General features: G+C 45.5%; 1 protein-coding gene across 2 annotated transcripts in view; it reads left to right on the forward strand.

Moving 5' to 3' along the window:
• Nucleotides 1–17,766, forward strand: part of CEP290 (centrosomal protein 290) — a 1,500,249-nt gene that overhangs the window by 329,468 nt on the left and 1,153,015 nt on the right. For both annotated transcript variants that reach the window (XM_078678872.1, XM_078678869.1), the window contains exon 12: nt 6,657–6,780. In XM_078678872.1, the coding sequence (XP_078534998.1) occupies nt 6,657–6,780 (124 nt within the window). The remainder of the gene's footprint in view (nt 1–6,656; nt 6,781–17,766) is intronic.

Below are 17,766 nucleotides of genomic sequence, written 5' to 3' on the forward strand. Positions count from 1 at the left end.
AGGCAGGCTCGCCCCAAGCAGTTGTCGACCACCTTTAGACTACGGCTGACCTCCTGCATTTGCTGGGCTTCTCCATCAATGTGCCGAAGTCGCAACTGAGTCCCTCTCAGAAGCTTCCCTTCATCAGAGCGGTTGTGGATTTGATGCGGTTTTGGGTTTATTCTCCCGAGGCTATGATTCCGACCTTTCAGCCTCTATCCCGGGTTTTAGTCAGGATGACCCTCCGGCTCCTGGGCCTGATGGCCTCCTGCATCCTGCTAGTGCAACATGCCAGATGGCATATGTGGGCTCTGCAGTGGGACCTGAAGTTCCAGTGGGCGCAGCGTCAGGGCAACCAGTCAGATCATGTCCAGATCTCGGAGGGCACTGCACGAAAATTGCAGTGGTGGCTGACGAATCGCGATTAGGTCAATGGCAGATCCCTCTCCCTTCCCCAACCGGAGCACACAGTGGTGACAGATGCGTCCCTCCTGGGATAGGGCGGCCACTTAGGAGAGGCGGTGATCAGAGGCCTCTGGTCTCCGGTGGAGTCCCGGCTCCATATCAATCTTTTGGAGCTTCGGCGATCCGACTTGCACTGAAAGCATTCCTTCCCTCTGTCCGGTGAATTGTGGTGCAGGTGTTCACGGACAACACCACAGCCATGTGGTATTGCAACAAACAGGGTGGGGTGGGTTCCTGGACCCTATGTCAGGAGGCTCTGCGCCTATGGACATGGCTGGAACATCAAGGTATTACCTTGGTGGTTCAACACCTGGCAGTCTCTGAACGCCAAGACGGACGAACTCAGCCGCAGATGCATGTTGGATCACGAATGGCGTCTGACATTGGACATGGTGCAAGGTCTTTTTCGGCAGTGGGGAGAGCCTTGGTTAGATCTATTCGCCACCGAAGAGAACGAGCAGTGTCATCAATTCTGCGCGTTGGAATTTCCAAGGCGGCACTTGCTCGGAGACGCTTTTCATCGCGAGTGGAGTTGCGGTCTGTTGTACACTTTTCCACCTATACCACTTCTGCCCAGAGTACTGAAGAAGATCAGGTGCGACAGGGTCCAAGTCATTCTTGTGACTCCGGATTGGGCAAGAAGTGTATGGTATCCCGGGCTACTCAGTCTGGCAATCTGTCCTCCGATCCGACTGCCTCTTCGGGAGGGTCTTCTGTCGCAGCAGCAGGAGGCGGTCCTTCACCCGAACCTGTCCAGCCTCCACCACCATGCGTGGAGATTGAGCAGCGACAGTTGACAGCTTTTGACCTTCGTGCCAAAGTCTGTGAAGTTATCTTGGCAGCCAGGCGTCCCTCCACAAAAATGGTACACACCTGCAGGTGGAATACATTTGTGGCCTGGTGCACAGCGAAAGCTGTGAATCCCCTTTATGCCCCTCTTTCAGAAGTTCTTCTGTTCCTCCTTTCTCTGGCCCAGCAGGGCTCTGTTCTGGGCACTATTAAGGGCTACCTCTCAGCCATTTCCGCTTTTTTAAGGCTTCCAGATCAGCCTTCTCTTTTCAAGTCCCCTGTTGTTAGTCGTTTCTTGAAAGGCATTACACACTCGTTCCCTCCGGTCCCCTTAATAATGCCCCAGTGGGACTTGAATCTTGTGTTGGCTTATTTGATGGGCGCTCCCTTTGAGCCGATTCCCAACTGTCCTTTACGTCTTCTCACCTTAAAGACTGCTTTCCTGGTTGCTATCACCTGTGCCAGAAGAGTGAGTGAGCTCCATGCTCTTTCTTCTAAACCTCCTTTCCTTTCTGTTCATCCAGACAAGGTGGTGTTAAGGACCCGTCCTTTTTTTCTGCCCAAGGTTGGCACGCCCTTCCACATCTGGCAGACCATCACTTTGGCCACCTTCTTTCTGCCTCTGCATCCTTCGAAAGAGGAAGAGAGGCTCCACCGTCTGGACCTAAAACGTACGCTCTCGTTCTATCTGTAGCACACCCAACAGTTCTGGGTGGATGAGCGACTCTATGTTGGCTACGTGGGCGCCAAGAAAGGTCGGGCTGTGCACAAATGAACCATCTCTCTGTGGCTCGTTCTGTGTATTAAATCCTGTTACTCCTTGGCTAAAACGGAGCCTCCTATGGGACGGCGTTCCCATTCTACTCGGGCGACAGCAGCCACTACTGCTCTGGGACGGGGAGTTCCTTTGCAGGATATCTGTCAGGCAGCTACGAGGTCCTCTCTGCATACCTTTACCAAACATTATTGCCTTGATAAAAAGTCTGGAGAGACGGTTTCTTTGGCCGTTCTGTTCTCCAGGATTTTCTGGTGTGATCTTAGTTTGCAGACCCACCACCGGGGTTAGTATTGTTGGGGTATCTATTCTAAGGTAAGGAATCTAACACTAACGTGTTTCTTTCAGATGAACAAGTTACTTACCTTCGGTAACAATATATCTGTAAGAAACATTAGTTAGTGTTAGATTCCTTATCGCCCCACCCATCCTCCCCGTTCTGCGAACTGATTTCTAGTGTTAAAGCCATCCCTTTTAGGCCCCTAGTTTTATGCACCAGTGGTCAGTGTCTTGCATGGCTCTGCGTTCCTGGCGTGGAAAGTCATGTTTAGAACTGACTTCACCGCGCATGGGTGGCACCTAAGTTGTCTCGGTGACGTCAACTCGGTGCATACGACGCAGCGACGGACGCGGAGCCGCACGACGCCACCTACTGACGCGCAGAGGTACTGCTAGTGAAAACTTTCCAGATCCAGTCTGACATCCTGGGGATATTCTAAGGTAAGGAATCTAATACTAACTAAAGTTTCATACACATATATTGTTACCGAAGGTAAGTAACTTGTACATATATGAGCAAGAAGACCCGTGAGCAAGAAGTTCTACTTCGAAACGCGTAGGGTTTGTTCGTGTGCCTAATTAAATATAACATTAAGCACTATTTGGGCCCCGGTACTGGTTTTTGTGAAAAAACACGGCGATATACCAGGAGAGGTATAATACTGAGGAGGTGGCGATTCCGCCGGGAGCCCGCCGTCACAAGTGGCTTAAGCACGCCAAATCGGGTGTGTTATATATATATATATATATATATATATATATATATATATATATATATATATATATATATATATATATATATTTATTTGTATTCCTGTTGCACCGTTTACCAACACTTCCTTTCCTCAGGAACAAACAGAGATGAACCCAAAATTTTGTGCAGGTAATGTGATTTATTCGTCCATCATCACAACCGCCATGAAGCGTTTAGGCCTCACTCGGCCTTGATCACATGACGCGCTCTAGGAGTTACTTCATTTCTTTTAAAGTGACAACTGCCTCACTCGTACAAATCAAAATTAGATAAACATAGAGAAAATACTATCACATGTATCCTTCACAGAATCTGTGCAAATTCAGCAAATAATGACGGTTTGTTCATATATTGTAAGGGAATATATCCTATATTGATGTTCATACTAAAACCCATTATTATATATGTAAAATACATAAATAAGTATAGTATAAACAATTCAACAATATAAATAGACATATTAAATATTTCGAATATTATAAACTTTTTAAATATTTTAAACCTCTGCATAAAAGCCAATAATTATACTAGTAAAGTACATAGCTCATATTTAGAATAAAATATGTTTTGATGGTAAAAAGAACCAAGTCCTCATTGCTGGTCATAATCGTGATTGTCCTAGCCTAATTCATTTACATTTTGTCCAGTTCATCTTTCCTCAAAGTTAATCTGAAAAGTGCGTCAGTGCTAAAAGTAAAACTAAGGTGCATTATCAAGAACAAATCCTGTCCCATGGTAATTTATTAACTACAAATGTTATATATATATATATATATATATATATATATATATATATATATAGATATATCTATATATCTATATATATATATATAGATATATAGATATATATATATATATATATCATATGCCTGCATATATATATGTTGTATTAGCAAGATGGTGGAACTTTTCATCCTGTTCACTGTCCTGATATTGCTAATCACTTTCATCTGCTTCTGTCTACTAATCATTACAATACATATATTTTATGCAAGAATCATTGTGGAACATAAATATTGAAAATGTCCTACTGTGTGTTCTTTGTATATTTCTCTGAGAAAAGGAAGGCACGACTGACTAAGTATAAGGGTTCTAGATCTTTTACCATGATCCTTGGGAGAGCTCGGAGTTGTCTGTGGTTGCCAAAACCGTTTGCCACCCATCTAGGTTTAGGGGGGCTTATGGTGGCACTGTGGGCTAGCTGGTCTCTAGGACAACATATCCTGCGGGGGTGCAGCAACTTAGTCTGGCACCATCCCTATGTTTATTTTGCTCAACATATGCGCAATTCCTATTGGGAAGTGGAGAACTACACAGCAGAGCACCACAATATATTCCTGGTGGTGAACCATTTTGTGGGGTCCCTGAATGTCATAACGGACAAACTTAGCAGATGCAGTGTAGCAGATCACGTGTGGCTCCTACATCCTGAGGTGATGCTTGGTATTTTCGACCAGTGAGTAGAGCCCTGACTAGATCCATTTGCCACTGCCGAGATTATGAATCCTCAACAATATTGCAGATTGATGTTTCTGCAAGAACACTCTTCAGTAGAGTATTCTTGCTGGAATGAAACAAGGGGCTCTTGTATGCCTTCCCACCACCGCCTCTCATGCCCCGGTTTCTGAAGAAGATCAAGAACTACCAGGCTTAAGTCAACTTGGTGGCCCTGGATTTGGCCAGGAGAGTGTTGTTGCCAGAGCACCTGAGCATTAGCATATCTCCTCTGATTAAGCTACCACTTCATGAAGTCTCCTCTCAGCAGCAGGGCAGTGTCCTCCACCTGAACCTCCACAAATAAATTACACCTTCCTGCATGGATATTGGGTAGCATCAATTGTCTGCTTTCGATTCATCTGAAGTGGTGGATGTCCGCCTCACGACCAGACACTCCCCTTCCAAATCTTTCTAGGCTGGGTGCTAGGACAAGTAGTAGCCTGGTATGGGGCCTGGTACATTGATCCCTTACAGGCAAAGCTGTCGGGTGTCCTGTTTGTTTGTCCTCAGCCAAGGAAAGCGTTGCAGTGGGCACTCTTAGGTTATTTGTCTGTACTTTCTACGTTTGCCTATCCAGTCTTCTTTGTTTAAATCACCTGCTTTGGTAAGGTTTATTAACGGTTTGCCAAACATGCCCCCCTCCCCCACCAAATCATTTGTGTTGCCTCTGTGAAACCTTAACTTGGTCTTCACATTCTTCATGCCTACACATTTTAAGCCTATCCATAGCTGCTTGTTGCTTCTCACCATAAAAACGGTATTCCTCCTTTGCGATTGTTACCTCATCGTGCGATTGAACTGCAAGCACTCTTAATGCATCCACCTTACACAACTTGTTTCTGAGCTCTGGCTGCCTTCTTACCGAAACTTGTGACTCCTTTCCGTGTTGGGCAGCAAATCACTGTGCTAGTGGTCTTTGCTCCCTCTCACGCCTCTAAAGAGGAGGAGAGGCTTCATTAGGTGGACTCAAACAGTTATTTAAGCTTTTGCACAGATTGTAACAAGGACAGTCGATTGGAAGATAACATTTTTGTGGGATTCTTCGGAGCACAGAATGGGAAGGCTGTGCAGAAGAGGACCTGATCTGAGAGTAAGCCATTGCATTTAGATTCACCACTCACTGGCCAAGAAGCAGCCCCAAGAAGGTCTACTCTACCAGGGCCAGTGCTGCTACTACTGCATTGGTGTGAAGGATGTTTGCCCTTGATATCCACTAGGCTATATCAGGGGCATCGGTGCATATGTTCATGAAGCAGTACAACAACTTCTGGCGGTAAGGCCACTTCGCCTTCTTGGTTCTGTAGTAATTTTTGGACTAAGCCCAGTTAGCAAACTATTGCTTTTGTACCTGTTCTAAAGTGAGTAATGTCCGGTTAGAAGTATCCATCAAAAGAGCAAGTTAATTACCTTTGATCATGCTCTTTTTGGTGGATACTCTATCTCACCACAGAATACTCACTGCCCTTCCTTCTCCCTGTTCTGTGCAGTGGCTACTTTTTAACATCTCAAAAGGTTCCAAATTAGTACTTACCACACTGTTACCAGCAAATGTTTGCTTTCCTTGTATGAGGGCACAGAAAAGGAAAAGTCACGATATAGACATCATTGTGTGCGATTGTGCTTATCTTCGATCCACTCCATCTCTTAGGGGGCGGTATGGAACCAGTGCAGAGCTGTATGACACCACCTATTGGTGCATGATAGCACGGCAAAATAATTCTATGGTTCTAGCCTGAAGCACTGAGAATAGTTTAAATGGACTAATCTACGGTTAGATAAAGTATTCACCAGAAAGAGAACGTCAATTAAATAGTTTGTAATAGAAAAAGCATGATGGCTACACTAGAATGTGGAACTTATGTGATTGGACAAAATGACATTTCTATTGCAAATAAGATGTAAACTTCATAACGTGAATTATTTGCTATGAAGTGATCGAAAGATGATTTTTCTTCTCCCTCTTTCATGTTCACATGCTAAAACAATTAGTTGAAATGTGGATGGTTGTAAGTTGTATAAAATAGAATCTTATTACTTCTTTGTCATGCCCACTTAATTATTTGTTGCTTCGGTATGGTAGTTGTAGTGATATACATTGTAAATCATTTCTTTTTGCAGGCTGTACAGGATCGAGACAACCAAATCACAATGCTCTCAGAGCAAGTGGAACAGTACACCAAAGAAATGGAAAATAACGCACTTATCATAGAGGACTTGAAAATTCAGCTCCAAAAGGATAAAGGTGATTACCATTGGCTTAGCTACATTGCCAAGTTCTAAAGTATTTTTCTGAAACAAAATATTTTGTAGAATTCGATTATTGTTAAACAATGTATTGCTCGAATTTTTGAGTTCAGAGTACTTTGTCGGCTCAAAGATGATTTGTAGTACAGGACATTATTATTATTATTTTTTAATTGTTTTTATTGAGTTGTGATACATCGACAAAAAAAGCAATAGACAATTGCAATATATCAACCGTACACACTACTGGATCACATGTAATAATCAGCAGTACATAGTATTCCAATTATCCATTATATTATCAATATGTTCCGGCTAAGAAGATCGAGACCTGAACCATAGGGGGTCTAAACTGCAGGGTGTTGCACATGGTCTGGGGGCTCCAAAGTGGGAGAATCATCAGCTAGCAGTTGTGTGAGATTGGGAAGGTACGCTCTGAAGGATGCCCAGATATCCCTGGGGCGTGATGTAGGGGGTTGTAAATTAGCATATTCCCCTACCATACTTTCAACACGACCCATGCTTTCCAGCCACTCCGTGGGTGTGAGTGACCTGCGAGTACCCCAAGGCAGCGCCACCTCCCTGTTACCCAGTTAAAGCGCCATTGAGACTAAGCGTCAGGACGTGTGAGGCACATTATGAGTATATCCCAGTAGGGCCACTAAGGGGTCCGGAGCCATGTCAGGTCTCGTCATGGTGGATATGTGCATGAACATGGCCTCCCAAAAGAGGGAAATTCATGGACAGGCCCACGTTGTATGCACAAAGTCTGCTCCTGGAGCTTGGCATCTCAGGCAGTTATCTGGTCTAGAATGGTCAAATCTGGCAATATTTACTGGGGAGAGATAGTAACGATGCACAAACATAAAATGTAAAAGTCTATGCCTTTGGTTAACAGAGATTTTCCTGATCTGTGAGCAGCAGTAACTGATCCGTCAGTGATGTCCCCAATTTCTCCTCCCATTTACCCCGTACTCGCTTGGTAGTGTCTGCTGTCAAGGTCATAGACGAGTAGTAGAGTCTGGAAGTCATGTGATTGCCCTCTGATGCTGTAGCTGTTATAGATAAAGAGGGAAAGTCATCTGGTGAGAGTGGGTAGGTAGGAAGGAGAGAGCGTAGAGTATTTTGTAGCCTCTTAAAAATTCAAATGTCCATATAAGGGATGGGTTCTACTGTCGTGATGTCCGTCAGTTGTAGCACATGGCCATTGGGGAATAAGTCGCCCAGAGTGCTTAGAGAATATTTCCAGAGCATGCGCTTCACTTATGTCTCCAGCAAACAAATGATGGACGGAATGCTGACAATGCAAACATTCTCCCCCAGTCAAAAGATCCGGGTTAAATCCATCGTTATTTTGCCCACTACGCCACCCCAGTTTGGACCCAGCCATATGCAAATCATTCTTGACCCTGTGCCTCATGGGAACAGTCCAGACCAAACTGCCAGGCCAGGTCCTCCCTGGACCAGAAACAAGCATCCTGGGACTGGTTTCAGGGTATTTCACCCTTATTCAGCCAGGCTAGCTTGAATCCAGTGGCACAGTGAGCAAGGGACCCATGTCGGGGCATACCCTTCCCACTTAGGGCGAAAAGTGTTACAGCAAACAAGTGATGGACGGAATGCTGACAATGCAAACATTCTCCCCCATTCAAAAGATCTGTGTTAAATCCGTTGTTCTTTTGCCCACTACGCCACCCCAGTTTGGACCCAGCCATATGCAAATCAGTCTTGACCCTGTGCCCCATGGGAACTGTCCAAACCGAACTGCGAGGCCAGGTCCTCCCTGGACCGGAAACAAGCATCCTGGGACCGGTTTCAGGGTATGTCACCCTTCTTCAGCTAGGCTAGGTTGAATCCAGTGGCACTGTGAGCAAGGGACCCACATCTGGGCATACCCTTCCCACTTAGGGTGAAAAGTGTTACAGCAAACAAATGATGGACGGAATGCTGACAATGCAAACATTCTCCCCCAGTCAAAAGATCTGGGTTACATCGTATTCCCATCCCATTATGAAGACCTGGAGAAGGAAAACATTTAGTCAAACTTTGGAAATATTTTCATCGACCTTTATGTAGAATTTTAAAAACCTTCTCAACTTTGCATGCGCTTATTACTGTTTTCCCGTTGGTGCAGATTGTATTTGCCTGGGATTATACAAGACAAAAAACATCTAAGCATACAAGGGAAATGCCAAGGATTGCAATTTGAGCCAGACAGGCTGCTTATCGAGGTCTTGCCTCCTCCCATTTCGAGGGAAAAAGTCTGACTTAACGTCTGTTTAGTTCCTTGTTCTCTAGACCCTATTTTACTTCTTAAAAGAAAACTATCTGTGCGTAGGTTGGCTGGGCAAGAGTGCTGGCTCTAGAACATGTTTTCAAAAGATAGAGTGGTAATACTGTTCTTTAACTGGCTGGGACTCTTTCATATTTTTCCGTACTAGTTTCCTCACACCAACTGTTAAGTCTCAAACAGAGTTTTTTCTCAGAACGGAACAAATTTGAGTAATAGGCTAAGCAATATATTCCATTGTAAGAACTGTCATTTTTCTGTCTGAGTAAGTGTTCTTTTTGTTCACCTTTGTAATTGCTTCTTTTAAGCCATGTTTGTTTTTACTTTTTTCATGGAGATTTTCTTTATAGAGACGTGTTTACATAGATAATATTATGTAACTGAAACTTTCATTTTTCTTTAGAATGCTGGATACTTAAGGCATTATCATCCTTTCCTCCCTTAATTTGTATCATTTTCATACACAGTGCTCGTTCCCTATTTTCACAAATAAATCTTCTCTTCCTTGAAGGTCTCTTCACAGATTCGAGATCAGAGTGCCTACTTAGTTATTTTTTTGGGCCAGTGATGTTGAAATTCCAAGTACTTGTTTTGAATTTTGTACCTTTGCAACGTCTGAGCAAGTTATAGGTTAGTATAGATAGGAAAAACAATCCTCTCTAACTGCTGGAGAACCACCAGACTTCATTAAAAGAATCAAGGACCCTCTCTTGTAAATGTAATACTTGATGCTGTGTATCAATGAATTGTCACATGGAGGTTACTGCCATCTATATAGTATCTGCTCTGTTACATTTAATTCATGCAAGATGTTTGTCACTTGATTAACTCTCTTGACCTTCGTTAATGAGATGCTCTTTTTCACTGTTGTATCGTTGGAGAATGGTAGATGAGCTTGCCATTGTATTGCGCATTTAAGAATATTAATGAATATGACATGGAGAGTTACTTCCTCCAAATTCCAGTTCTTTCATTCATAGCTTAGTTAAAGTCTTAAACAAACCTCCATCGTCTCACAATAGAGCTGTATGTTGGCAATACCATATTCGTAAAGATCTTGCACCCAACTGGTCCATTAAAAGGAAATGAGGTCAAAGGTCACTGCACTTCTTTCTTTATTTCTTAATCAGAGTGCTGCTCTAAAGTGACAACATCAAGTTTCCTCTTCAGTTAAGCTACTGCATATCTATTTTTTCTTAATATTCCTTTTAAAATCTAGTATTAATAGGGCTTCTTTCACACTGATATATGTGACAAGATTTCTATGCTGCAAATCACATTAGTCTTTCTTGTTTTTAATATGTAAAGAAATATTACAAAAAAGAAATGGTTTCTTAAATCCAGTTGATGGTACTCCTTTAAAAAGTGCCATGAATCTAGGCAGTGATAAATTATGTTAAATATTTAATTCTGACATTGAAGTGATTATGTTTTCAAAAACATTGTTGCTGGGATCTCAAACCTTGGTGAAGATTGTTGTTTGTAAATTTCAATGAGCTATCCTTGATGGAGACCTAGGTCTCAAAGTAGCTAGCTTTGCCTCACTTTCTTGGGTAAGCAAACCTTTTTAGTAAACTGAAGACATTTTGCTGCCATCCCTATGATAGACATGGCTTACCTGGATGCAATACTGAACAGAGATCTTTGAAGGACTATTTCCAAACTCTCATACACAAACCCTACAGTTTTAATGGAGCCCAATAACTGATATTGAGAAATGCCACTGCATTGTAGTACGAAATAGGATATTTTTCAGTTTTGATGAATGCAAGGTAGAGTCTAGGTGGGGTGGTATCTTGTGTGATGATGTGGTTTAAACTGGTCAGGGAGGCTACCAACAGCTTTTAATAACTGGACCGCCCTGTCAGATTGAAAACCTTTATAGGTAAATGCTACCAATGGGGTCATAAAGTACCCTGGTAGCCTGATGTGAGTTCCCTCTTTAGGATCCAACTCTAGTCAATCACCAGATGTTTAACCCACATCATCACGCATGAGATACCACCCCACCAAGACTCTACCTTGCATTCATCATATGGCATACCAATACAAGATCTGCCAAAGTGACCCTTCAGGGAACCAGTTGAGCAATGCAGTGCCAGCCCAACGAGAAGCAATACACCTATGATGAAGCATGACATCCCTTTGGGATGTGGGAGGGCAACATAAAACAGTCCTGCTGACTGCCACTGTGCTTATGCCTGAGTCCTGCACAACCTGTTGATATCTCCTCTTTCTCTTTAGGAACAGTAGCTCTAATTTTTGTTTGGGCCACTTGATTCTGCCATCTTGCAAATTAGATAAGCAGAGACCCCTGGGAGCATCTAACTGGTCAGTCACCCAGAGTAGCGTCCCTGACGCCCCCCCCCCCCCCCCCGCCCGATAGGTGGGTTACTGCAGAAGCTGTCTAGACCCCTTCCTGGGTTACTTCAGGCCTCCCCTGAGAGTGGGGACCCTAGATTTGTCTGGAACAAGATTCTGGTAGGAGGGCTCCTCCTGCAACTTTGTCCCATACTGCAAAAACTCTGCAACATCCATGGCTGTGCATCTCCCAGATCAAGGACAGCAAGAAGAAATCTCCCTTGGAGTGAAGGAGTCACTCCCCTGCAGGCGCAGGCACCCCACAGGTCGTGCCAATGCGACCTTCCCAAGCACCGGCCTCGAAGTAGATTCCTCCGGCAGCAGCCCCATTCTGATATCCGACGACTCGTTGATGGTGGCCTTACAGCGCCATGCCTGGCTGAGAACATCTGGTTTCTTGGGTGATGTCCGGGATAATCTCATGAACATTCCCTTTGGCTGAAAATGTCTTTTTTGTGAAAAGGCAGACTTTGCTTTGGGGCACTTCAAAGAATCTCATGCTGCGGCCAGATCCTTGGGCCTGTCTGCTACATCACGTGGCCAGCCTACCTTTCGCCCCTTTCTTGTTAATGGAAGAGGTCATCAACTGCGTCAGCCATATCCCAACCACCATCCTGCACAGACTCCCCAAGTAGTGCAAAGTCATGGAAGCAGTACATTCCAACCTCGTGAGAATGGTAGCTGAAAGTTGTCTACGGCCCAGCACCTGCAGCCTCCAAGTATTTCTCGTTTGGTTCCACAAGACCATTGCACTCCAGTTGGATAGTGAATTCAACATAATTTCCTCCTCTGGAGGTTCATAACATCGGACAAATGTTTTCTTGCAGATCATTCAGGATGGCTATTCACTTCCCTTTCTTACTTTTCCTCCTCCTTTACCACCAACTCAAGAACGGCTGGCAGAGGATCATCTATAATTACTCCAAGAGGAATTTTCAGCTTTCCTAGACCAGGGAGCTATAGAGAAGGTTCTGATTTCAGAAGTAGGCAATGATTCTTGCTAGTTTCTGATACTGCAAAAGAACAAAGGTCTATGTCCTATTCTGGACCTCCGGACGTCCATCTTTTCCTCAAAAAGGAGAAGTTCAAGATGCTCATGTTGTCTCAGGTATTGCCTGCCCTAGACCAAGAAGACTGGCTGGTAGTGTTGAACTTGCAGGATGCTTATTTTCACATCCCCATCCTGCTGGCCCTCAGGCCTTACCTGTAGTTCAAGGTAGGCCACGAGCACTTTCAGTTCACCGTGCTCACCTATGGCCTTACAAACGCCCCTCTGGTGTTCTCCTACCTTGACGACTGGCTGTTGAAGGTGTCTTTTTCCCACGTTTTCGTCTCTCACCTACAGACTATGGCAAACCTCCTACATTCGCTGGGATTCTCTATAAACGTGCCGAAGTCACACCTGATTCCTTCTCGGGTGCAGTTTCGGTCTTATCCTTCAGAACAGCGAGTCCAGGATATTTAGGTTATGATACTGATGTTTCAGCTTCTATCCTGGATTTCGATGAGAATGACTCTGAGACTGCTGGGATTCATTGCCTCCTTCATCCTAGTGGTAAATCATACCAGATGGTGTATGCGGGCTCTGCAATGGGACCTGAAGTTCCAGTGGGCGCAGCATCAGGAGATTCTCTCCGAGATGCTTCAGATCTCTGAGGGAACTGCAAAAGACCTGTAGTGATGGTTGACTAACTGCAGTTGGGTCAGAGGCAGACCCCTCTCCCTTCCCCAACCAGATCTCACAGTAGTGACAGATGCATCACTCCTCAGCTGGGCGGCCATCTGTGAGAGTTGGAGATCAAAGCACACTGGTCTCCGGTGGATGCGGGGCTCCACATCAACTTGTTGGAGCTTTGGGCGATCCAGCTCGCATTGAAAGCATTTCTTCCCTCTATCAGTGGAATGCTAGTGCAGGTGTTCACGGACAAAATAATCTCCATGTGGTACTGGAACAAGCAGGATGTGGAGGGGTCCTGGACCCTTTGTCAAGAGGCTCTAGGCCTCTGAACATGGCTGTAATGGCAGGGCATGACCCTGGTGGTTCAACACCTGGTAGGGTCTCTGAACGCCAAGGCGGACGAGGTCGGCCCACGAATGGTGTCTCCAGTCGGAGGTGGCGCAAGGTCTCTTTCAGCAGCGGGGAGAGCCTTGGTTAGTTCTGTATGCCTTCATAGAGACCATGCAACATCAGCAGGTTTCCCAAGGCGGCTATCACTCGGTGGTGCGATTCATTGTGAATGGAGCTCAGGCCTCCTGTACGCCTTTCCACCCATACCACTTCTGCCCAGAGTTCTCAATAAGATCAAGAATGACCGGCCCAAGTCCTTCTTGTGCCTCCGAACTGAGCACGGAGAGTTTGTATCCAGAGCTTCTTTGAATGAGCATCGATCCTCCAATCAGGCTGCCCCTTCGGTAGGTTCTTCTGTTGCAGCAGCAGGGGAGGGTCCTCCACCGAACCTGTCAACTCTCCACCTCCTTGCGCGGAGATTGAGTGGCAACATTTGATAGCTATCGACCTTCCTCACGAAGTATGTAATGTTATTTTGGTGAACACAAGTGCTTCCTCTAAGACGTGATATGCCTGCAGTTGACAAATAATTGTAAATTATTTCTGATTCTCTATCTAATATTCTTTTTATTCTTACACTTGCCCAGCAGGGCTTTGCTTTGGGTACTCTCAAGGGTTATCTTTCTGCTCTGTCTGCTATCTTGCAGCTGCCGGACCAACTCTCATTATTCAAATCCCCAATTGTAAATAGGTTTCTAAAAGGTCTTGTACACATGTTTTACACCTGCGCCCTTTATCATGCCACAGTAGGATTTCGATCTGGTTCTCACATATCTCATGTGTGTTCCCTTTGAGCCTTTACATAATTTTCCTCTCTGCGTACCATCAAGACTGCCTTTCTGGTGGCAAAAACATCTACCTGTAGGGTGAGTTTCAGCCTTTGTCATCCAAGCCTCCCTACGTTATGACATTCTTATAGAAGATGGTGCTTCGCACCTGTCCTTCATTTCTTCAAAAACTGGTGACCCCATTCCATCTGGGTCAATCGGTCACACTGGCTGCCTTTTTTGCTGCTTCGCATCCCTCTAAGGAAGAGGCAAAAACACAGTTGATGGACAGAATGTAGAACAATGTCATACATTCACCCCAGTACAAGGATCTGGGCCTAAATCCATCGTTTTTTTGCACTCCACACCACCCTGGGTTAGACACTGGCTATATGCAAATCAGCTCTGACCCTGTGCCTCATGGGAACAGTCCAGTCCGAACTACCAAGCCATGTCTTTCCCAGACCGGAATCAAGCATCCAAGGACCGGTTTCTGGCGATCAGCCTTCATGAGCCTGGATAGCTTGACTCCAGTGGTGTGGAGAGCCTGGGACTCACGTCTGAGCATACCCTGCCCACTCGGGGTAAAATTGCAAAAAACACAGTTGATGGACAGAATGTAGAACAATGTCATACATTCACCCCAGTACAAGGATCTGGGCCTAAATCCATCGTTTTTTTGCACTCCACACCACCCTGGGTTAGACACTGGCTATATGCAAATCAGCTCTGACCCTGTGCCAAAGGAAGAGGAGCGTCTCTGTCGTCTGGACCCAAAAAGAGGTTATCGATCTACCATGACCGCACAAAAGAGTTCCAGGTGGATGACCAATTATTTGTAGGTTACGTTAGAGCTAAAAAAGTTTGGGTGGTGCAGACGCGAACCATTTCATGCTGGGTCGTTATCTGCATTAAAATCCCAGTTAATAAGCAGCCTCTGGGATGTAGGAAAGTAGGATCTTTCTGGCATAGATACCTTAACGTTTTGCCTCATGTCAGTGTGCTTTGATTGTAGTTCAGTGGGATCCTGCTAGTCAGGACCACAGTGCTAGTGCTGTCTCCTATAAACTTTGCTGGTAAGTACTTTGTACAACTCACAATTGACATATTGGTGTACCATTACATGTCCTTGTCTTCCGCTCTGGCGTAAAACCACCCCCTGTCCAATTACTCCCTAGGGAGGTGCTCAGAAATCCTCCAAGTGACCATTTGATTCTGCTATGTAGAATTTTCTGCCCTGGGAACATCTGACTGGCAAAGACAGTTGAGTAGCGTACCTGACCCCCAGCAAAATCACCAGCAAAGAGGTCCTTCCCCTTTTTAGGGTTACTTAAAGGCTCCCTTGAGGGTGGGTCCTTTGGTTCGTCCCGACAACAACTTCAAGATCCAACTGCCTGTCGAATGAAAACTGTCCAAAGACTCTTCTGCTGGTGGACACTGGAACGCTTCTGTTCTTCAAGCCAGAACCTACGACTAGACTGCTCCGGTGGAAAGACTCCTGCTGCATCTTCGTCCCTGTGCTTTTACAAGTTCTGAAACTCCTTGGCCGTGCAGCCTCCAAGTCAGCAAGGACTCCGCCAGCTAGAAGGAATCTCTCTTGGAGTGAAGGAGTCACTTCCCTACATCCGAAGACACCTCTACGTCAACGCCCCATTTGCTCATCCAGTTGTCCCACGGACATTGCCCGCTCACAGCACAGGTGGCAGGTTTTTGGTTCTCCAGAGGCCTGACCAGTCTTCCCTGCAACTTGGGCGCCTGTAAGCCCTCTCCAGCTGACTTGAACCACCTCCCTGTGCACTGCGTCTGTATGTCATTACCCAGGCTTGTTGGCTGTGTCTTCACAAAAGATCTTCGCGCTCCAATATGTCCCAGCCACCAGCACTGCACAGCTCAAAGAACAAGGTCCTGCCTGCATCCTCTGCACCGTGCGCCTTCATCTTGTGTGTGCTGTTAGACTTCCTTGCGACCCCATATGCTTGCTGCCAGAGGTTCCTTGAGGGGCCTCCATCTACTTCTGATGGCGCTCATGTGTGCTGAGGGCCGGCCTTGACTTACCCTTGCTAGGTTAGTCCTACAGACCTTGCTGGTCTGCAAAAAGCATCTTCTCCTGCAAACCGTTGTGTGCGGTTGCCAAGGCTTTTTGGTGATCCTGCCATCCACTGACCATCCTGCACTCGACGACCGGCATAGGACAGCTTGTGGACAACTCTTGGGCACTTGCATTGTCGCCTGGGCTCCACAGATGCTGCTTTATCATCACCATGCTACAACAAGAACTTCCAACCAGGGCTGGTATTGTGCTCCTGTGCTTCCTGGTCACCTCCGGGTGGTGTGCGCTCTGTCCACTCTGCTTTCAGTTTCTTCTAGTCTGGATTCCTCATCCTTGTTCCACCGGCCTCGTCCACGAAACGCTATAGCTGCTGATGTTCCCGCAAACATCCATTGGTGTCTACAGGTTTTCCCGACGCACCTGGGCTCCCTGGTGTGGGTATACTAGTTCCTTGGCTATCCATCGTGGTTTGGCGGTCCAACCTTTTTTGATCCAAGTGGGAAGAGTGGCAAAGGTCGTAGAACTGTAAAATTCCAACCTCAACGTACACTGTGTTATCCTATAGAGGTTTTGCCCGGTGTAACCACTCTGCACCCGAGCGCCTTGGGGTCCCAGGCTACTCACCTTGGGTGTTTCTGTGTTTCCCTTGGCATCATTCATCTTTAGGTATTAGTCCCTTTTTGGTATTTACCTCACATTGTACTATTTTAGTATATGGTTTGCCCCCTCCCGCAGGTTGGGCAGAATGTGTTTTTCTGTGCTACTTACCTCTGTCTAAAGTATTTCTTATATGTAATTGATATCTCCAGGCAGAAGATCTTCCAAGTTAGTGTCTAGTGTGTAGTAATAAATATAAAGTATTTTTATTCTCCCCTGGTGTGGTTCTTTCATGTCTGAAAAGCTTATTGACTGATTTTAGTGGTGAATGCACTTGCTTTACACCCCTCCTGACTAAGCCTTAGCTGCTCTCCACAGATGACCTTTGAGAGATCTGGTTTTCAGGGACCGAAACACTATCACCAAGGGTTGCCTGGACTCAGTGCGCAGTGCCTCGCCATAGGTGGACACTATATATTGGGCTAGCCTTCTTCACGGAAGGCTTATAAGCCCATTCTACCAGGGGAAGACTGCGACCACGGTGTTTGCTCATGGAGTGCCAGTCTTTGGAATTTGTCTGCCTGCAACGTGGGCTTCATTGCATACGTTTGCAAAACACTACTGCCTGGACAGTCCGGTCCATAGAGATGGGCTTTTCGTCTGTTCGGTCCTACTTTTTAGTTGAGAAAATCTGTCCGCACCCCACCGCCAGGAAGTATTGGCCTGTGCACTGGTAAGGAATCTGCAGCTAAAAGTCTCTGTCAGGTGAATAAGTTATTTGCCTTCTGTAACGCATTGTCTGGTAGAGACAATATCTGGTTGAAGATTTCTTACAGACCCACCCATGCCTC

The sequence above is a fragment of the Lissotriton helveticus genome, chromosome 1_1 (genome assembly GCF_964261635.1).
Source record: "Lissotriton helveticus chromosome 1_1, aLisHel1.1, whole genome shotgun sequence".
Taxonomy (NCBI): Eukaryota; Metazoa; Chordata; class Amphibia; order Caudata; family Salamandridae; genus Lissotriton; species Lissotriton helveticus.